Genomic DNA, 23,040 nt, shown 5'->3' with positions numbered 1-23,040 from the left:
TCCATACAAAGAAAGACTAAAATGACAGATTCAGTCATCAGGTGAATTTTAAAGTAATTTTTCCTTTAGATTAGTGGCTTTAGAATCCAAGATAATCGTAGATCATTGGTATGGTGTCTGCTATGTCTTGAACCTGGCAAAGAGGTGCCGTGGGTAATAGAATGAAAGCTTTCTGCTCCCTCATAGATGCTACTGTTTAAACAGTTAAGGTAGCATAGCACTACACAGAAGTGTAAGCTCTGGATCTTCTATTAGGTGCAAATGCTAGCTCTGCCATTGAGCATGGTGGAACTTGGGCAAACTACCTTATATCCAATGTAGTTTGGCTATCTCGAAAATGAGGATAATAAATAGCACTGTGCAGACTGCCTGGAAAGCATTCTGTCTTCCATTTTACTATTACCACTAACTGTCCTGTAAACACTGACTATCACGACGCTGTCTTCTTCAGGTATTTGTTTGTGCATTTGTTGGTTTTTGGGACAAGAGATTGTATGTAGACCAACCTTGAACTTGTGGTCCTTCGGCCTCAGCCTCCCAAGTGCAGGGATGATAGATTTTTGGCCGTCATATCCAGCTGCCATCTGAGTTGCAAATGGTGAATTATGAATTGGTATTAACCAGCTTCCTGTTATTGTAACAGAAATCACGGAGACAGTCTTGTGACTATGCAGTGTCACAGTGGCTGAGAAGCAAGAGAGACAGAGAGAGACAGAGACAGAGAGACAGACAGAGACAGAAACAGAGACAGAGAGAGAGAAAGGGAGGAGAGAGAAGAGAGAGATGACATTAGGGCTCTATAGTACCCCTACAAGGTGCACCCCCAATGACCTCACCCATCCACCTTTAGGGCTCACCTAAAGGCTCCTCCACCTCCAAATAGAACTGTGGGCTGTGGACCAAGGCTGAGCACACAAATACCAGGCCTTTGGGGGAATGTTCCAGATGCAGACTACATCAGGGTTCTTCTTTACTCTTCTTCCATAAACTCACGAGCGCAGATGAAGAATCGTCCTGCTCAGGCTTAAACATGCCTTGGGTTTCACCTCATGACAACAAAACGACTCTGAACAAAAACCCAGAGCAGATTGTCATTGTAAGATCAGGTTTTGTGCGGTTTCTTTTCGCATGCTGTTCTAGCACATGCCCTAACATCCAATGACTCCACATAAAGTACTTTTTCATTCTTCCAATGGAGATGATTTCCTCACCCTGTTTCTCCCCACCAAGAGTTTTTGGTCAACTTGATTATGAAAACATTAAGCATTAAGAAGTCATAGTCAAACTGATCTTTATAGTTAACTAAGCAGATTTGTCAAACAGACCTATGTAAAGTCACATAATTTATAAAATAATATACCAACTTAGAAATATTGATTTGTCACTCCTGACTAGTGTCTACCACTTGAGCCACACTTCCAATTCTGCATCCACTCTTCCATTTATCCTCACCACTAATGTTTGCCTTTCTGAAGCCACTTATCATACAGTTTCTTACTAATTTTAGGCTACATGACTTGAGACAAAATCTTATTTGAATCCTCCTCCTCCTCCTCCTCCTCCTCTTCCCTTCCTTCCTTCCTTCCTTCCTTCCTCCTTCCTTCCTTCCTTCCTTCCTCTTCTTTTCCTTTGAGATGGGTTTTGCTATGTAGCAAAATCTGAACTCAGGCTCCTCCTGTTTCAGTCTCTCAAGTAGCTGGGATTATAGACAAGTACCACCATGCCTGGCTTTGAATTTCTTTTTAATGCTCTCACCAGAAAATACAGCATTTCCAAAATATTTCAAAGGTGTAACAGTTCCTGAAGTGCACATTTTGGCCTTCATGAGAACCATCTTTAACTTATTTAGGACAGTGTTCTGCATCCACATTGAGATGAAGGTCAGTCATGAGAATGTGTTGGTTTGCTCGGTCTCTTTCTTTCCAGTATGTTCAGTGAGGTCATTTCATTACTGTAGCTTCCCCAAACAACGCTTAGGTGATTGAGAAAGTGTCTTCTGCTATGTGAGATTTTATAGCTATTTAAGGGTGATGGTTTTTCCCTCTGGGGGATAATATTGGTAAGTTATATTTAAATGTGTAGAGTAATCAGGAATGCAGAATTGGGTTGGGGTGTGAGCTGTGAATTCCTATGTAGGCATACATTCTGGTGTCCCAAACCCAGGGCAGCCACTCCAGTGGTCCAAGCAGCTGAGGAAAGTTACTGAGTTGTGATCAGTGTTTCTGGGAAAGTCAGGCATGAAATTAAGGTATAGGGACAACCCTGGGAAGATGTTTTCTGTTTTAAGTTCTTTGTGGATCAACCATACTGCAATTGTTTTCCAGGAGAAATTTAAAAAGACAGATTTGAGTTGTCCATCACAGACCAGTGCACAAATAGAGCTTCCTTGATTCTAGAATACTCTAGTTTAGTCATAGATTAAGCTTAGTGGATTTCTGAGTCATTAGTGGGCTATGTAATATAATCCCCAATAGATGATGTAATCTTTGAATCCCATCCAAAGCCAAAAGCAGTCTTTTCAGTGTCTGTGGGTGACTGTATGTCTGAATGGATCTCACCTTCTGAGCAAATATGTGCTTCTTGGGTGGGGCGGGGGTAGTAAGTACTGGGGATTGAACTCAGGGCCCTGAAATTACTAAGCAAGTGCTCTTCCACTTAAGCCATATTCCCAGCCCCCCCTTTTTTTTGCTTTAGTTATTTTCAGGTAAGGTATTATGCTCTTTGAAAGGCTCATCTGGGACCATGATATCCCTACCTATGCCTCCTGTGTAGCTGCAATTATAACTATGAACCACTATGCCCAGCTTGTTCATTGAGATGGGGTACTAATCTGGGACTCTGAACCCTCCCAATCTCTGCCTCCTGAGTAGATGGAAATATATATGTGAGCCACTGTGCTAGGCATACTCTTCTTTGTGTCAAAAATATGGTGGGACTGATGCAGTGGCTCAAGTAGTAGAGAACTTGTCTAATAAGCATGAGGTCATGAGTTCAAATCCAAATCCAGCCACAAAAATGTCTCCTTTTAGCTGGGTGCTGGTGGCTCATGCCTGTAATCCTAGCTACTCAAGAGGCTGAGACCTGAGGATTGTAGTTCAAGGATAGCCCAGGTAGAAAAGTCCCTGTGACGCTCTTATCTCCAATTAACCACTCAAAAACTGGAAGTAGAGCTGTGGCTCAAAGTGGTATCGTGCTAACCTGAACAAAAGAGCTCAGGAACAGTACCCAGGCCAGAATTCAAGCCTCTCCACTGACAACTGATAGACAGACAGACAGACAGATAGATAGATAGATGATAGATAGATCCAACTCTGATGAATGTAAGGGCTTGAGCCATTCCCTTCTGTGGTACTAGAGCAGAGGTGCAAGTCAATTACAAAGTCAGTGGCAAAGCAGTTACAGAATTCCAAATGTTATTTCTAGATTTTTATTGTCATTTATTGTGGGAATATGAATTTCCACACTTGCCAAATCATATCCCACAGCTAATGTAAAAAGCAGAAAAATTGTGCAAATGTTCAGCTGCACTGAGACAAAAGACTTCTTACAAAAAGTTTCTATTTCCACCACATTTTCTCTTACTATAGCACCATAGAACTAATACGACAGTGACCTTGAGGCTTCTCCTAAGAGCCTCTGGTTCTGTGAATAGAGATGCCATGGGGACGGAGGGAGGACAGAGGGGCATTGTGCAGCCAGGCACCAATAGGTGTGAGGTTTGAAGGGCCAGGAACACAGAGGCCCCAAAGAGCGCCTCTTTTACCAGGCATTGTTCTCAGCGGATGTCTTTTTAAATTCCATATGTGCATAATTGTGTCTGAAGCTTGTTTTTCTTTCCCTGCTAGAGATTTGTAGGGTCTTTTCAGAAATTGCTTAGTTTCATGGCCAGAACCTTGAACACATAAACTTCACAGAAGCTGCAGTTTCAGATCATTGCTGCTTTGCTGGGATTGCCCAGGTTTAAATACTATTTCATTCCTGCTTCAACCCCTCTCCCCCGCCCCTTCCCTTCACCTCCCCCTCCACTCCCGCCCCCTTCGGTGGTGGTGATACTGAAGTTTGAGCTCAGGGCCTTGGACGCTGCATTTGCTACACCAGGCATTCTACCACTGGAACCACACCCCCAGCCATTTTTTTTCCTGTAACTTTTGTTGATTTTTTTTTAAGATAGGGTCTCTTGTTTATGTCCAGGCTGGACTGGACCACTATCCAATTTATGCTCAGCTTTTACTGGTTGAAATGAGGATCTCAGTAACTTTTTTCTGGCTGGCCTTCAATTGCAATTCTCCAGATCTCTTAAGTAGTTGCGATTATAGGTATAAGCCATCATGACCAACTTGAATACTTCCCATCTCAGATAAACTCATCTATTTTACTGTAGCAGTGGGTCCAATAATAATCCTGACATGACACTCTTATGCCTTCCAGGAAGTTGTCCCAGGGGTGCTGAGACTGTAGACCCAGAGAGAAAACCTCAGCTGACTGAGCTGAGAGGAGGTGGTGGAGAAGCAGCATTTTTGTGTCACTGGGGCATGTGGTGCCCACCTCCAGGCAGTCTTCCCAGTGCAGTCTCTTTGTGAGATCGTCATTATTTCTTCTCATGGCTGTAAGCTGGTGACTGGACTCCTAGAAGCCCATTCAATTCATTCTTCTTACTTCAAGCATGATAGGTTTTTTTTTTGGGGGGGGGGGGGTTCTGGTCGTGGGGCCTGAACTCTGGGCCTGGGCGCTGTCCCTCAGCTCTTCAGCTCAAAGCTAGCGCTCTACCACTTGAGCCACAGCGCCACTTCCGGCTTTTTTCTTTTTGCTTATGTGGTGCTGAGGAATGGAACCCAGGGCCTCAGGCATGCAAGGCAAGCACTCTACCACTGAGCCATCTTCCCAGCCCAAGCATGATAGGTTTAACTGCTCCTTTTCAAGTGGAATATTTTTCAGAAACTAATCATTAAGAAAGATGTTTTCAGTGTGTTTCATACATGCTTTCTCAGCATTGTGAATGCATTGGAATGATTCTCCTTGTATGAAAACAGAGACATATAGTGAGTGCACGCATATGCATATCTTGAGTACATTTGTCAAGGGATGGAGCGATAGGGAAAGGCCCACCACAGTCTTCTTGTATGAAAACCTTATTCCAAAAAGCCATGCAAGGTTGAAAAAGATCTATCTATCTGTTAAGTAACTTAAAAGGAGCTAACAGCATACATTTAAAGGACTGAAAGACCGTATTTAATGTATCACTCTGGTTATTTCCCCAGAGCATCTCTATATACATTTTAATTTTAATATTTTGCTGGTCCTGAGACTTGAGCTTAGGGCCTGGAAGCTGTCCCTGTGACTCGCTGTGATCAAGGCTAGTGTTCTACCACTTTGAGCTACAGGGCCACTTTACTGAGTAGTTTATTGAAGGTAAGAGTCTCAGGGACTTTCCTGCCTGGGCTGGCTTTGAATTGTGATCCTCAGATCTCAGCCTCCTGAGTAGCTAGGATTATAGGCATGAGCCACGAAAGCCCTACCAGAATTTCTTTGTAGGCTGTTTTTATTCAGAATCTAAAGATGCTTTATTTTCTTTTGGTCCTCTTTACTTCAGGTACTACCTCTTGCTCAGCTGGACTCTGACTTCCTTTATTTCAGTGGCATGATGAAGGGGCGTATGGTGCCTTTCTGTAGGCTGTGTAGGGAATGCTCGAGGGACACTTGCAAATCTGGATGTCTTTCTTTCTAGATAACCTCATGGAAATAGAGAAATCTCAATTTCTCCATTCAGAGAGGTAGAGAGTTACATGGGGATGTCTGAATATTTTCATACAGATCCCCAGCACCAAATACTTCATGAGCATCTGAACCTGGCTGACAGTAGCTGTCTTGTTACAGTCTTTAAATGTGGCAGACATGTACATGCTGTGTCTTAATGTTCTTTTCCCTTTCACCCTGAACTCACTCGGGCTGAATCATCTGATACCATGTTTATTCTCATAAGATTTCTTTGCTGGTCGTCCAGATTTGATCTCCTCCATTCCCTGTTCACTGGGCCTTTTTTTCCCCCTTCTCTGCATTGTGTCTCTGGGCTTGGGGGTCCCTGGGAAGGGTTAGGGGAGACATTTTCAGACAACACCTCTTGGTTTGGCTTTATGGGACTGAATCATCTGTAAGCCACATTCATGTCCCCAAGTCCAGGCTGTGATGTGATATCTTAAGAATTCTTAGTAACAATAGGTGCTTCCTTTTACTCCACAACCACCTAAAGGAGCCTGTGATGATTGGCATTTTATTGACTCTTGATAGCTTTGGGTGATTTAGAGTTGAGAGGATTTCTCAATATTGTATCATTCTGAATTGCGGGAGAGCCAAGTGCTGTGGTTCTTCTCTACGGTGCCCCATGTAGCAGCTTTGCTTACACTGCAAGGATATCATATGTCCCAAGAAATAAACAACAGGGTATATGTTAGTGATTCTGCCCGGGTCAGCCTAGGCTGCCAGCTGCAAAACATGCATGAAGTCAGGAAAATGCCTTTAGAACACAAGAACTGGAAACAGACATTTTCACATCGTTTTATCTTTTTTGTTCGGTTGTGGGGCATGAACTCAGGGCCCGAGTGCTTGCTGTGCCTGAATTTTTTTACTCAAGGCTAGAACTCTACCACTTGGAGCCACAGTGCCACTTCCAGTTTTCTGGTGGTTAATGGGAGATAAAAGTCTCACAGACTTTCCTGCCTGGGTTGGTTTTGAACCAAGATCCTCAGATCTCAGCCTCCTGGCTAGCTAGGATTATAGGCATTAGCCACTGGCTCCTGGCTAGATGTTCCTACATTAAACCAGGAAGTTTATTCAAGGCCAGCTTTAATGATGAAATTGTCAGATTTTGTTTTATTCACTCAAACTGAGAAGCATGTTGAACTTTGGAAAGAAAAATCCCATGTAAGAGGTATTAAAAGTAGAACAGACAAACTTTTCATTGTTGCATGTGAGAATGATAGGAAAATAATATTTTCATCCTGAGGAGGTGCTATCTGAAGACTGGTAATACTTTCCAGTGTCTTTGGTAGCAAAGTGATAGATGCCGGGTATAGCTGACTGTACTTCTGAAGTAATGTATAATTTGAATAGTCATGAAAGTTATTTTAAAATGCATTAGTAAAAAGCAAGATGTACATGATCTGAGGAGGAACCAGAGTGAACATCAGGCTAGAAGGGATGAATTTGATCAAAGCACATTGTATGTGTGTATGGATATATCACAATGCAGCTCCTTGGTGCAATTAATATACATTAATTAAGAATACATTACGATAGATTACTACTTAAAGGGCACTTTTTTTTTTTTTTTTGCCAGTCCTGGGCCTTGAACTCAGTGCCTGGGCACTGTCCCTGACCTTCTCTATATTCAAGGCTAGAGCACTACCACTTGAGCCACAGCTCCACTTTGGGTTTTTTCTGTTTAGGTGGTACTGAGGAATCAAATCCAGGGCTTCATGCATGCTAGGCAAGCGCTCTACCACTAAGCGCACTTTTGATCATTGCAGCTATACTGGAAACAACCTTTGCTAGAGTTTTGGTGAAAGGGAATATATGGCTCCCAACTTAAATTTTATTCCACATTCAGTCATACTGTTGGCAGGGGGGCTTTGTACTGAGGGACCTCATGCCAATAGCTGACTTCATATAGGTGCAGTAGAAGACGATTGTCAGCTTACAGGAGACCCATTCTTTGACTCTGAAGTGGGGGAATCGTATCAAATAAGACAAATTAGCATTTAATTATTGGGGTAACTTCTTTAAATAAAGGAAAGGAAGAGGGTGCCAGGTGAGATTTTTACCTTAATGTACTACATTTTCTTTACAAAGCAAGAATTTTTAAGAAGCAGAGAAAATGAAGACATAACATGAGATATAATAACATGAATACGAGGGAGAGAGGAAGAAAGGGCAAGAGGAGGAGGAGAGCGAGAGAGGAATGAATAAGAAGAGAGAGATTGACCATGAAGTTGAAGCTGAAATACCAGACAAGATAAGACTGTGGTAGCCTTGGAGGCAGTGTTGAAGAATTCCAGCGTTTGCATGGAAAGGCACCAGAGAACTTTAAGCAGAGGAGTTTTGGTAATGTTTGTAATGTGTCAAGATCTTCTGGGTGCTGAGGGGAAGGAGGCAGGAGCAGCCACAGAGAATTCAATTAGGAAGCTCTCACCATCAGACAGTTATGAGTTTGCTTTTCTTTTAGTGTTGGTATTGGGGCTTAAACTCACGGACTGAGCTCAAGGCTGGCACTGTACCACTTGAACCACTCCACTACTGACTTTTTTTCATAGTTAATTGGATTTAAGAGGCTCGTGGGCTTTCCAGTCTGGGGTGCCTTTGAACTGCAATCCTGATTTCAGTTTCCTAAATAGCTAAGATTATAGATGTAGGTCATCAGCACCCAGCTATGGGTTTGCTTTTCTTTCTTTCTTTTATTTCCTTTGGTTGGTCATGGGGCCTGAACCCTGGGCCAGGGCACTGTCCCTCAGCTCTTCAGCTCAAGGCTAGTACTCTACCACTTGAGCCACAGCCACAGCACCACTTCTGGCTTTTTCTGCTTGTGTGGTGCTGAGGAGTCAAACCCAGGGCCTCATGCATGCAAGACGAGCACTCTACCACAGAGCCACTTTCCCAGCCCAAGGGTTTGCTTTTAAAACAGATTGTGTCTAAAGAGCTTTGAGCTAACCAGTTGGCGATATAGAGTGAATGGCTGGGCATGAGTGCCGGGTGTTGGGAAGGAAATTTGGGCAGGGGTGCCAAGTCCTATCTTAGTCATAGAAACTCTCACCTGGGCCACAAGCCTGGAGGACAGAGTTGTAGAGTGAGGAATCAGAAAGGTACAGGCCCGAGTCTCTAGGGACACCAATATTTCAAGTTGGAAAGAAAAGATACAACGAAGGGTTAACTGAGGAAGGTCTGCCACCAGGTCCGTGGCTTTGTTCATTGGAAGAGAGTTTCCATAATAGGAGGAGGCCGAAAGATTTGATGTCTCAAAAAGGGAATGAGGAGCTCCAGAGGCAGGGTAGGACTCCCAGGGCACACAGCTTCCTTCTGAACAGAGGAGGGGAGAGGATGTTGTCATTCAATAGATCAAACTTGAATTCATTCCCGGGAGATTACAGCAACTCAGTATGCAAGCGTGCCCCTGCCTCACCGCCTCGGCATTAGTGTGCTAAGCCGCTGAACAGCAACGTAACAGCAACCAGAGAACCAGCACCGTCAGGTTCAAACTTGACCCAGATTCCTGGCTCCTGACATCTTCCCTCACAAGGCCAAGCACACACCACCTGTCAAGGCCACGGAGCAGAGCACGCTGATCTCATGCTCTCCTGCCTCAAACCCTCGTCCCTCCTCCCAAGCCCTGGGCCTGCTGCCTTTCCAGAGGGCCCGTGGGTGCCCCTGCAGCTCCAAGCTCAGAGACATGGAGGGACAATGGGCTTGGGGTAGGGTGAGTTCCTCTGGTGCAAGCAGCAACCTGAAAGAAAACTCCACTCTTTTTAATGGAAACATCACCTTTCTCTCTCAATTCTTATGGTTTCCTTTTTCCTTCCTTTCCTTTCCCTCCCTCCCTCCCTCCCTCCCTCCCTCCCTCCCTTCCTCCCTTCCTTCCTTCCTTCCTTCCTTCCTTCCTTCCTTCCTTCCTCCTCCCCTCCTCCTCCCCGTCCTTCTTCTTTTTATTCCTCCTCCTCCTCCTCTTCCCTCCTCTCTTCCTCCTCATCTTCTTCCTTCTCCTCCCCCCCTCCTCCTCCCTTTCCTTCCTTCCTTCTATTTTTTTTTTTATTCTGCTCCTGAGGCTTGAACTCAAGCCTGAGGTGCTGACCTTGAGCTCTTTTGCTCTACCACTTTGAGCCACAGCTCCACTTCTGGTCTTTGGGTGGTTAATTGGAGATAAGAGTCTCATGGACTTTCCTACCGAGGCTGGCTTTGAACCAACCCTTAGATCTCAGTCTCCTCAATAGCTAGGATTACAGGTGTGAACCGCTGGCATCTGGTGTCTCAATTCTTTTTCTGTCTATCACACTGTATTTTAGTTATTGTTGAAACATGATAACTTCTCTTTTTTTTAACATTGAATGCTATGTAGGTAAACAAGAAAAAGTGTCTAGCATTGGGAAAATTAGAGGACTATGTTAGGGAAATTTCAAAATGTGTCCTGGACTTTGGGGAGAAATTTCTGTATGTTCAGGTTCTTATTTGACTTTTCTTAGAATCAGAATGCATATACTTCTTCTTTTCCCTTCCTCTTCGTCTTTCCATTTCATTCATCCATCTACCCACCCACCTATCCATCCATTCTCCCGTCTCAACCTCCATCAGTCCAACCAATCACACATCCATCCGTCCATCCATCCACCACCCATATTTCCCATCCATTCCAATAACCACCGTTCCAAGCACTGTATTATAAAGTACTGTTGGAAAACCTAAGTGAGTAATGCTAGAGGGGAAACAAGTCATGCCCATAAATAATGATGACATGGGCTGGAATGCAATAAATGTTATAAGAGAGATAAGGGTGGAGTGCTAGGATCAGAGAAAAGAGAAAACTTGAAGGTAATCAGCAGGAAGTATATAATCTGATTTCTGCTTCCTGAAAAGAATACTCTGGCTAGCCTGTGGGAAATGGATTTAGAGAGGGAGAACAAGAGGCACCCAGGCAAAGGAAGAGCAAGCCTAAAGGCTGGAGATGGCAAAGAGCTTAGGCTGTTCGGGAATTAATGGAAGAGTTTATATGTGGGACTTGGTGGCTCATGTTTGTGTTCCTAGCTGCTAGCTACATGGGAGTCTGAGAGTGAAAGATTTCAGCTTTGAGGCCAGCCTGGATAGAAAAGTTTGAGACCCCATCTCAAAAATAACCAGCACAAACAAGGCTAGAAGAGTAATAAAAGTGGTAGAGTGTCAGCATGGCAAGTTCCAGGCCCCTGAGTTCAAATACCCCTTACCATGTAACAAGGAAAATAGATAAGATAAAGTTGTATATGTTGACATGGATAAAGTATACAAGGACTTGAAAAAATTTGTATTAAAAAAAAAAAAAAAAAACAACTTGTGGGTGGGGGTGGTTCACACCTGTAATCCTAGCTACACAGGAGGCTGAGATTTGAGAACTGTGGTTCAAAGCCAGCCTGGGCAGGAAAATCTGTGAGACTCTTCATCTCCAATTAACCACCAGAAAACCAGAAGTGGAGCTGTGGCTCAAGTGATAGAGTGCTCACCTTGAGCTAAAGAGATCAGGGACGGTGTCCAGGTCCAGAGTTCAAGCCCCATGACTGACAACAAACAATAAACAATAACAACAACAACAACAAAACAACATTTTTGTTACTGGCGGTCAAGCACTAAAATATGAAAATACCACAGATTATTTGAGGGTAGAGATTCAATCACTTCGGTAAGGGCAGAAGATGTTTAAAAGTTTTGAACAACAGAAAGAGAATCTGAGTCAGGTAAATGATCCTACTTATGCCAAATCGTTACTATTTCTAGTAATCGTTCTTATAGGAAATTGCAAAAGCTGCCAATGAACTAGCCTTGATGGCGAGTGTTCCAACGTCATGTTCAAATCCAACCATAGGAAATTCCTTCTGTTTTCTTTCTTTCTCCCAAGTCTACAGCTTGGAAATAGCTTTTGCCCCTTTGCTTCCTGCCCTAACCTGTCAAGTTAGTGAGGGGTGGGAGCGCTCTGCAGGAGCCCTAGGGATTCTGCAATTCTCTGCCAGGCACCATTGTTTAAAGAGGCTCCTCCAGTTTCTTTGATCTGTGGCTCTGGGTGATTGTGGGTGGTAGTGGGCGGATCGGCCCATGTCTAGCTGCCTGGCGGTGTCTCCGAAGAAACACCGTGAGGGTCAGCAACTCTGTGCTATTACAGTTATTATTATAATAAATACTTATGCACCAGAGAAGCAGCAACTAGTGCAGCCAGACACAGTTACCACCCACACTTTGCCAGACCAACAGAAAATGCAAAAATCGGTGTAAAATGCCTCTGTTTCAGAAGTGTTTATTTAGGGCTTGAGGTGAACTTGATGAATCACATTCCTTTAGCTGTGGGGAAAATCTGGCTGGCAGTCAAAGATTGGGGGAGTTGGTGTGAAGGGACAGAGAGAAGAGAGGGAGACACCTTGAAGAGATATCTCTGGGCTAGAGAGAATGTGATAGAAATGGACCGTCAAAGGAAAGCATTGGCTGAAACGAAGCACCACTGAAATGGCTCAGTGTAAGAAGGAGAAAATCCTGCTTGGTTTGATCTCTTCAGATATGCTCTGGGTTCCGGATTGATTTTAGTATGGTATTTTTGAATGCAATGATATCTTAATGTCAGGTCTGGAACCCATACATGCTCACAAGGAAATAGGAAAGCATAGACAACGTGAAAAGTGTTTGTGACCAAATAAATAAATAAATAAATAAATATTCAGTATCATCTTTGGTTAAGTAAGGTGTTAATAATTCTCTTTTTGGAAGTCTTGCTGGTATGTGAAAGTCTGGGGATCCAAGCATGTGGTACAATCCCCTTGTTAGGACAAGTGATATGTATTAAATGAAAAAAATAAGCATATATAGATACATGCTTTACCAAGTTCCAAAGAGGCCAAGGTCTTTTTGATCAAAGACAGAACAGAGCAGGAGAAAAAAAGTAAGAATCAGTGAATCAAAAATCGATGATTGAGATACATTGGAAAGAAAGAGTTAAGATACATTGGAAAGAAAGTCCGTGATTGAGATACTTTGGAAAGGAAATTTACCAGAAAGGGCAAAGGAAATCTGCAACAAAATGAAGGGAAAATAGTGTTATATTGTTTTATATGAGTGACCATTTGTTAGAAAATCATCATAGCTAAAAAATTAATGGACAATCATAATAAGCCAGACAAATATCAGTATAGAAATAAAATTGAAAACTAGAATATAGGCCAGGTGTGATAGCTTATACCTGTAATCTTATTTGAGAGGCTGAGTTTGGGAGGGTTGTGGTTCAAGGCCAACATAGGCAAAAAGTTGATGACACTTATATCTCAACTAAAAAAACTGAGCACAGTGGTATGTGTTTGTCATCTTAGCTATGTGAACAGCATAAATAGGAGGATTACTGTCCAAATCCAAATTGGGCAAAACTTAACTCAAGCAACAGGATTGGAGGCATGGTTTAGGGGTAGAACTCTTGCAAACTCAAGTCTATGAGTTCAAACCCCTGTACTGTCCAACTAAATAAATTATCTTATTACATTAAATTAATTCAAAAGAAAATTAAAAAACCCTAGTACACATTAGTCTCACCCTATAGCTTTCTCCTTTGTTTTTGTGTGTTTTACATATTTTTTTTCTGAGTAGATATCACTGTCCTCCTATTCTCTCTAAATTACTTGTATCTTTTTGGTTCCCCTACCTCATCATGTAAACTCCAGGAGTGCTGGAATAACTACTGGTTTTCTTTGCTGCTGGATTCCAATGCCTAGAACAGCTGGACAGCTGGACACAACAGATGCCCAGTGTGTGTTTGTTGAATGAGCGAAAAAATGAAAGACTGTCTCATTTCCCTGACTCAGGAATGCCCAAAGCCCTCATCTTCATCCTTCCATTCCTCACAGTTATATTGAGGACCATGATGAAAACGAAATGACATATTCGTGTGATTTGCAGCTGGTTCAAAGTCTGGAAGAACAGCAAGAAGTTTGCAAGATGAAAGTGGCAAAAAAAATCCAGACACTTAACTGAACAAGACTAATTATAAAGGAAGGACGGAATGATAAAAACAATTTAGAATTTCATCTTGTTTCAGAATCCATTAGGGGCTTGCATTTAGGCTGATTAAATAGTCTAAGTTTCTAAAAAAGGTCGCATGGTCAGAAGCATTTCCTTGAGGAATGGGGAGGTCAGTTCCTGGTGAAGATTTGCATTTTTAGGGCATCTCCATATTGTAGGGATGCTTGGAGTCCTCTCACCAGTAGAAACACATCTATAGGTTTCTTTATTTTCTTTTCCTTTCCTTTCTTTCTTTCTTTTTCTGTTAATGTGGTACTGAGGAATTGAACCCAGAGCTTCATGCATGCTAGGCAAGCACTCTACCACTAAGCCACCCTTCCCAGCTCCTCTATAGGTTTTCAAAAGAATAGTCAATCTCATTGAGTGCTGGTGGCTATTCAGAAGGCAGATACCTGGAGGATCACAGTTCGAAGCCAGCCTGGGCAGAAAACTCCTGGAGACTTCTCTTCAGTTAACCCATAGAAAGCTGGACTAGAGGTGTGGCTCAAGTGGTAGAGCAACAGCCAAATAAGTCAGTGGGGTCTAGTTAACTCCAAGTAATACCAACAACAGCAACAACAACAAAAATCATTTTATTTGAAAACCACTAAGCAGTTGCTATACACTGGGTCCTATATGCATCCTAGGTTTTTATTTTTCCTTTTCTTTAGCATGAGACTTTTTTTTATTGACTATTAGAAGTGTGAGGTCAAGAATAAAGATTTGCCTTTTTGACACAGCTCTGTTTTAAAAAAACTTAAAAATGGGCAATATTAAAAATGAATTTTATACACAAAGTTGATGTGTGTCCTCCCTAAAAGAAGCAAAATGGAAGAGCTGAGGCTATATGTCAGTGGTACAGCACTCGCTTAGCATGCAGGAGACTTTGGGTTTGATCTCCAGTGCCACAATACCCAAGAGATGTAAACGGAGCCGCGGACTGCATTAGACACCCACACTGTGGGGTTGCAGGTGTCTGGAGGTGGCATGAGGGCTCTCCCTCTGTCCTTCTGCATAGTGTCCCCAAACTCCCCACTACCTTACTCCTAGCCTGGAGATACCTTTTGGCAACTAGTGAGCTCATGGTAGCAGTTGAGTAGAAATTGGGTCCAAATTTTAAAAAGAAAAGACCACACACAAAATGTATTGTGCCCATCTTATTAAGACCAGTTTCAGAAATAATCTAGAATTTTAAAATATTAAAGTTTTTCCCCCTAGGTGTTGGGCATGGTGGCCCACACTTATAATCCCAGTTTCTGGAAAGGTAGAGATTGGGGAAATTATGGCTTGAGATCAGTCTCAGCAGATAGTTAATAGGACCCCATATCAGCAACTAAGACAAGCATGGTATTGTGCACTTATAGTGCAAGCAATATGGGAAGCAATAGGAGGATTATGGTCTGAGGATGGCCTCAGGCAAAAGTGTGTGATTCTATCCCAAAAAATAACTAAAGCAAGACAGGGTTAGGAGTGTGACTTAAGTTGTAACACACCTGTCTAGCAAGTACAAAGCCCTGAGTTCAAAATAGCTTTTATTCTTAGTGGGAACAGATAATCAATCATTGACTTTAGGGAAGTTAGTCTAAATTGGAAGATGTATGTGTGTGAGAGAGAGAGACAGAGACACAGACACAGACAGACACAGAGAGACACAGCGAAACACAGAGAGACACAGAGAGAGAAAAGACAGACACACGCAGAGAAATATTCTTTCAAATATACATTGGATGATGAAAAGAACCACTCCATGCAAAAGAAGTGTGGGATGAGCTGTCCCCTCAGTCTCTGGGTGTGCATTCGGAAGTGCAACATCAAATTGCATGCAGTCTAGATTGGTAATTTGAGAGCAGTCTTATGGAGTTTTTTCGCATGCAGTAGAAACTAGCAGGGCCCACACACTGCCCATCTGAGGCCTATTCATGTGCTCACTCTGCCGTACATACAGCCCTTGGCTTGAAAGGAAATCCATCTGGGGACAGGGGTTTGATTTGACAATAGGTCTGTGACCTGTTGTGCAAGTTCTGGAGTGAAGATGCTGGAACATAATGCAATTCCAGAAGGCTGGGAATTTAAGGGAAAAACATCTTCCTCCCACCCCCAAATTGAGGTTTAGAGGTGAAAAACAAGAGTGGGTTTAAAATAATGATAACAAATTTGGCTAGAAGAATGATTGCTCTGGATAGCTGTGTTTGAGCCATCCTTGCGACGGTACCGATACCTAGCAAAACTGTGTGCATGTTGAGTCAGGCTCTGGTGGCTCCTACCTATAATCCTAGCTACTCAGGAGGCTGAGAGCTGAGGATTCTGCTTCAAAGTCAGCCTGGATGCACAAATCAAAGAAACTACCCAGCAAAAAGCCAGAAGCTGGGCTGGGAAGGTGGCTCAGTGGTAGAGCGCTTGCCTTGCATGCCTGAGGCCCTGGGTTCTATTTCTCAGCACCACATAAGCAAAGAGAAAAAAGCCGGAAGTGGCGCTGTGGCTCAAGTGGTAGAGCGCTAGCCTTGAGCTGAAGAGCTGAGGGACAGCGCCCAGGCCCAGAGTTCAGGCCCTACGACTGGACAACCCCCCCCCCCAAAAAAAAGCCAGAAACTGTGGCTCAAGTGGTAGAGTACCAGCTGTGAGAAAAAAAATCCAAGCAAGAGCATGGGGCCCTGAGTTAAAGCACCAGTATTGGCAATCTCTCTCTCTCTCTCTCTCTTTCTCTCTCTCTCTCTTTCTCCTCTCTGTCTCTCTGTCTCTCTCTCTCACACACACACACACACACACACACTGGTGTCTAGGTGATCAGTGGAGGAGGCTCACAGAGAGCATCGACCGGTATATTTAGTCTATGTAATGGGCATAATCTTGGATTCGGTAGAAATTTCACAGCGCATGACAGCTGTGCAGTCCATCTGTTGGAGATTCAAACAAAATCAGTTTCACAAGCATTAGTTGAGAAAGATTTAGCTTGGCACAGAAAAAGTCCTGGGAGTTGGAATTGAGTGTAAGTTTAATATGTTGTAAGTTTGATGAAATAGTCTTCCTTCCTGGAAGGGAAAATATCCAGTCTTGCTACAAGCTGAGCCAGCCGCACTGGAAAAAGCATAACCAATTCTCATTATTTTAACAAGGATAGTAAAAATTGGGTGGGCAGATTGCCAAGCAGTCAGCCAAGAAAAATCTAGAAATCATGTCATGGACATGGTTGAAAGACCTAGAGGTGACAAATGTACAGTTTAACCTGAAGAAGTGAAAACTAGGGAGGGATATGGTATAGTTTTCCAGATATTCAAAGGCTTCACTGACATAAGCTTTGTAGAATGTGCTTCTAAGGCCTGTGTCATTTGAATAAATGAATAAAAAGAGAGTATGTGTGTGTGTGTGTATGTGTGTGTGCATTTTTTGGAGTGTGTTGCATATACATGTCATTTTCCAGGGAAGAGGAAAAAGACTCCATGGTGAAAAATCACAGAGAGAAGAGTAGGTCGATAACTCTTTAAAAGTGACTTGTAGCTGGGCACCAGTATGCAAGTCTATAATCCTAGCTACTCAGGAGGCTGAGATCTGAGGATTGCTGTTCAAGCCTGAGCAGGAAGATCCATGGGACTCTTATTTCCAATTCCAAAAGCTAAAAGTAGAGCTCTGGCTCAAGTTGTAGAGCACTAGCCTTCAGCCCAAAGACAGCTCTCAGGTTCAAGCCCCAGGACAGGCATCAAAGAAAAAATAATGACAATAACTCTAGTACCAAGTAAGGAACAACAGAGCATTTTACTAGATTAGGGTGGGTTCGTGAAGAGCTGAGAGAGCTTCTTTTAGCATTAAGAACCAATGCTAGCATACAGTCCCGAGGAGATTAAAAATGAAATGTGAGGGTTTGGGAGTCAGACAAATTATATCTTTTTTTTTTTTTGGAGCAAGTTATATCTGTGCCATTTAGCTGCTCAATATTAGGCAAAATACCTACCCTCTATAAGTATTCATTTTTTCCTGTTAGTTTTTTTTTAAACAAAAACACCCTATGTTAAAAATGTCCCTTTTGGATAGGAGGGAAAAATAGGAAAAGCATGAGAGAAGGGGCAACATTGTCCATAAAAAATGTACTCATTACCTGACTTCCGTAACTGGTAACTGTAACCTCTCTGTACATCACCTTTATGATAACAATAATTTTTTTAAATGTTATCCTTTTAGGAATTAAGTGAGTTATTGAGTATAAAAGCGTAAAGTGGGCTCTGGGGAGATGTAACCAACTCTGGGAATAGTGACCTCACAGTAACAGAGAGAGTTGAACGATCACTGTAAGGCAACCCTTAGGAAGTCTGGGAAATTGACTTGGTCCACAACCATCAGAGACAGTGTGTGTGTGTGTGGCAGAAAGAAAGTTTCTTCAGGCAGAGTTTCAAGCTCCCATCTCTCCACTGGGTCAACTTACTTCACCTTTCTGAGCTGCTTTACCTGTCTCCTGGGAAGGTGGACTAGCACTCAGAAAGCCACTGGTATTGTTCTCTGTGGCTCCTCCTGACAGTGCAGAGGCAGATGCTGTGCTCTACATTTGTAGAAGAAGAAGCAAGATTCTGAATGTTGGTTTGTCCAAAGGGCTGGGCATGTAGCTCTATAGCAGCTCACTTGCCTAGCCTGCGCAAGGCTCTGGGTTCAGGCCCTAGCAAACTGCTGTTGACTCAGTTCTTTTGACTTCAAGGTCCATCATCTTTGATGGATCTTGTGGTTGCTGTTGTTCTACTAGCTTCAGATTGTTGTACAATGGGGTTTTAATTTTACATAGCCACTTATGCATACACTGCACTCTGATCAGTGTCACCCTTCCCCTACCCCATCTATTCCATCCCTCTCTGTCTCTTCAAGGTTCTTAGTTCCATAGTCTCATATGTATGTCGAAGGTTTTTCCTTTTTCTCTTCTAAAACATGATTGAAGCTTTCCAAGTATCTACTGGCATGCAGGTAGTAAGCGTAATGTTTCCATAGGTTACTTCACTGCCTACTTTGGTTCTGAGTGGAGATGGCAGGCCCTCCATGAGTCTCCTCAGAATAGTCACAGGATGAACATAGGGAAGGTCATTCTTGACTGGACTTTGGCTCCCTCTGACACCTGGCTTTGAGGTGGGGGGATTTACAAGGCACAATTGGGGGAGGAATAGATGTCTTTCTAGATAGTCACATCTGCTCTGTCCTTCATCATCTATTTTGGCATGAACATTGTATACCTTTAATACTGAACAATGTGGTACCAATACTGAACAATGTGGTATACAGTTGCTGTGCATCTTGGATACAATTCATTGCTAGACTCCTGGAGCTCATGGCTGGTGGTCCTCAGCCTGTAGACTTGTCTTGTTGGTTTGTACAATCTTTTTTTTTTTTTTTTTTTTGGGTCCAGTCGTGGGGCCTGAACTCTGGGCCTGGACGCTGTCCCTCAGCTCTTCAGCTCAAGGCTAGCGCTCTACCACTTGAGCCACAGCGTCACTTCCGGCTTTTTTCTTTTTGCTTATGTGGTGCTGAAGAATCAAACCCAGGACCTCAGGCATGCAAGGCAAGCGCTCTACCACTGAGCCACCTTCCCAGCCCCATGGTTTGCACAATCTTATTTTTAAACTTTTATTTTATTGTAAAGATGCTGTACAGAGGGGTTACAGTTACATGAGTAATGAGTACATTTCCTATTGAGCATTGCTACCCCCTCCTTTGTTTTTGCAGTCTTTTAAAAGCACATTCCTTGCAGACATTTAGATCATGAGTTTTCATGTAAAAACATATCATTTAAGATGTTTGGCTTCTCTTAAAGGATCAGACAGTTTGCAATCATGAACTCTTGCCCTTCCAAACAACAGTCTTCCAGCACCATGTAATAGCTGTTCCCTTCAGATGGGGGCCATGTGGCCCCCATCCATGTCACCCCCTTTCCTTCTTCTGTCAGTTATTTTAAGTTAAAATGTAGCACTCATGCATGGTCAAGGTTAATAATAAATGCATCTGGGGACAGCCTTGCTGACTTGTCTCTGATGATGTTTTCTTTCCCTCCTCCCCAGTCTGTGACTGCAACGGGAAGTCCAAGCAATGCATCTTCGAGCAGGAGCTTCACCGACAGACAGGCAGTGGGTTCCGTTGCCTCAACTGCCAGGACAACACAGATGGTGTTCACTGTGAGAGGTGCAGGGAGGGCTTCTACCGACACCGGGACAGAGACCGCTGCCTGCCCTGCAACTGTCATGCCAAAGGTAGTGGAAAGAAGGGAAGGAAGGGAAAGAAAGGGAAGGAAGAGGGAGATGGAGAAGAGAGGAGGAAGGAGGAGAGAAGCCATATGCAGGGGAGGAGGGGAAAAGAAGAGGAGGAAAAGGAATGAAAGAGAAAAAGAGGATCAATCAAGGGACATGTTCAGCCTTGGAAACAAACAGTTGGAGAGTCCAATAGACATTGGTCTTTTGAGCAACTTAAATCTCCAAGACAGTGTGTTTCTCTTAAATTGGCATTGGTGGTAGCTGTTGCGTAATGAGATCTACTGGCTTGAATTAGAGTACTGAGAGTCACTTTTTTTTTTGTACCAAGGAGTGAACCCTAAGCCTTGTGCATGCTGGTCAAGTAATCTATTATCATGCTACATTCCTGTCTCTTTACTATCACCACCATACCCAGCAGAGTCATATTATTAAAATCCAGGTAAATAATAGTCTTTGCCTTGGTTATGAAGGAAGCTTTTTCTCTTCCAAATATAGCTCCTCAAATCCATAGCTGTCCCTGTGAGTAACCTTTTGGGGAGGGGAAGAAGGGATTAGAAAGATATTTCTGGTCTAGCAAGATTCTCTCAGTATGAAGTCGTAACAAAACAGACAAGTAAGAAGAGTAGAGCGTGCACAATTGTTAACAAGGGAAGATAAAATAACCAATAGCAACTCACAATAGTGAGTTATAGAAAGCTAGCTCTTCTTTTAAGTGGCTTGCCTGGTACCTATAGTCCTAGAACTATAGAGCTTGTCAAGACAGAGAACATGCTGTATTTATAGTTCTGTATGTAAGCTGAGATTGTTTTGAGAACCTTATTCTATTATCTTCCCCCTCCCCCCCAAGTGATAGGAAAGTTCATTAGGAAAGAAATATGGCAAAGAAAGTAGATTATATGGCATGATGCCATGGCAAGATGGCATTTCAGTTCATCTTCAGCCATCTTCAGGGTATAGTGTGAGTGTTAGGTTTTAAGTAGAGAAAGAGTTAGGGGCAGGGGACAAAGGCATGCATGACGTGTGTCCCAGTTACAGGTGTGGGCTGGCTGACAGTCATCTCAGTTATGGTTCTCTCAGGTTCTAGAGAAGTTGTTATCATTGTCATTACTTTAGGGGAGCAATCTGGTTCCATGAGATTCAGTCTGATCATTATTGGTTATTCTGGTCATTTGAGGTGATCTGTCCTGCAAGGCTCTGCTGTTCTCTACGGGTAGTTTTAGTTCTTGTGAGATTCAGTTCCTGGCTCTGGAAACTGCTGCTGAGCAAAGAAACTGGATTAGCAAGAATCAGCCAGGCTGCTTTCTGTGTACAATTTCAGGCTAGCCCAGCAATGGGGAATCTCGAGAGCTCTTTTGAGGAAAGGAAAGGTGTTGGAAGGCCTTGTGAGCAGCCTGGCAGGATGTGGTGATTTGGCTCTGACATGGTAGTGAATGTGTTACTCACCAGGCCCTTTTGCTAGGTACTTTTCACTTTGTATTGTTTTTTTTTTTTGTCAGTACTGGGAATTAAACCCAGGACTTCAAGCTTCATCAGTGATTCATTAACAATAACCTTCTGAAGAAGGTATTATTATTATTTTATTCCATTTTACAAATGAGGAGAGGCTTAGGGAGAAAAAGAAAGTTTGTTCAAGGTTGGGCAGATGCTCTCACCTCTTGTCGCTCTGTATTTGCATCACTGGATCATGTAGTGACAGAATGATGTTTTTTTTGTGAAGCACATGGTAGATAGCTCAGTGAGTTGTAGTCCATCATCATAGTATTTTTTTTTTCTCTCTCTCTCTCCTTTCTTTTTGGTGCTGGTACAAGAGCTTGAACTCAGGACCTGGGCTCTACCCCTTAGCTTTTTTGCTCATGGCTGGTGTTCTACCATGTGAGCCACAGCCCTACTTCTGAATTTTTGGTAGTTAATTGGAAATAAGACTCTCTTTTCTACCCTGGCTGGATTTGAACCTTGATCCTCAGATCTCAGCCTTCTGAGTAGCTTGGATTATAGGCTTGAGCCACCATCACCTGACCTTTTTTTTTTTCTCTATTAGAGCGGAGGTCAAGGTTTCAGCATCCTGGAATTCTGTGAATTATAGTCTGGTATGGAAGAAACCACATAGGTCAGATATATGGTCTAAAACTATTTATTAACTTATTACCATCTTCCAATTGGTAGTGGAAATATACCTTCTTTTTTCTTTTTTACTTTCTTGTGCCCATACTAAGGCTTGAACTCAGGACCTCACCCTTCTAGATTGACTTTTTTAGCTCACAGCTGGTATTCTGCCACTTGAGCCACATCTCCAGTTCTGGCTTTTGGTTAATTGCAAAGAAGAATCCCAAGGACTTACCTGCCTGGACTGGCTTGAACCACAATCAGCACATCTCAACCTCCTGGGTAGCTAGGATTATAGGCCACTGGCACTTGGCATTGTTTTTGAGGTGGCGTATCATTTGGCATTGTTTTTGAGATGGCGTATCATTTGGCATTGTTTTTGAGATATCATATGTAGCCTGGGCTAGCCCAGAATGACTTAGAATCCTCCTTCCTCAGCCTCCTAAGTTCTGGATTACATGCCTCACCACCATTCTCAGCTGGCATTTAATATTTTAAAACACTTTTTAGAAACATTTTTAAACAATAGGGCAAACTGACCTAGAAATATACAGCCTAAAGTCTCACAGCAAAGAGCTAAAGTTGTTACCTAGATTTTCTTCCTGAGAACAGCTCCTCCTGTTCCCTTCACACAAGAGTGCTGTCCTTTATCCCCAAAGGCAGACAATGAGGTGTGCACGGAAGCATGCTAACATCAATGGCTTTGTAGAAACATTGTACATGCTGTGCGGGCCTCAGTCCTCCATACAGCCTGAAGGCTGTATGTGTGAACACACCTCAGCCCCCTGTGGGAGGGAAGAAGAAAATCTGAAGCTTCAGAGTCCACCTGTTCAGGTTTCAAGACACTTCAGTGGCAGAGTCACACCCCCCAGCCATGCTGTCCTGAGCGACACATCGGCCACACAAGTCATTAAACCAGCAGCACGCATTTAACTTCCTTGGTGAATGTTCAGTCTCTAATCAG

At 43.0% G+C, this 23,040-nt stretch overlaps 1 protein-coding gene across 1 annotated transcript in view; it reads left to right on the top strand.

Annotated features, from left to right (window-relative positions):
• Lamc2 (laminin subunit gamma 2) overlaps positions 1 to 23,040 on the top strand; it is a 70,913-nt gene that overhangs the window by 9,298 nt on the left and 38,575 nt on the right. The window contains exon 3 of the mRNA XM_042674618.1: positions 19,785 to 19,973. Coding sequence (XP_042530552.1) covers positions 19,785 to 19,973 — 189 coding nt within the window. The remainder of the gene's footprint in view (positions 1 to 19,784; positions 19,974 to 23,040) is intronic.

This window comes from Dipodomys spectabilis, unplaced genomic scaffold, assembly GCF_019054845.1.
Source record: "Dipodomys spectabilis isolate Male_0828 unplaced genomic scaffold, ASM1905484v1 ptg000019l, whole genome shotgun sequence".
NCBI lineage: Eukaryota > Metazoa > Chordata > Mammalia > Rodentia > Heteromyidae > Dipodomys > Dipodomys spectabilis.
Note: the sequence above shows the minus strand (reverse complement) of the source record. Positions and strands in the feature narration are given on the sequence as shown.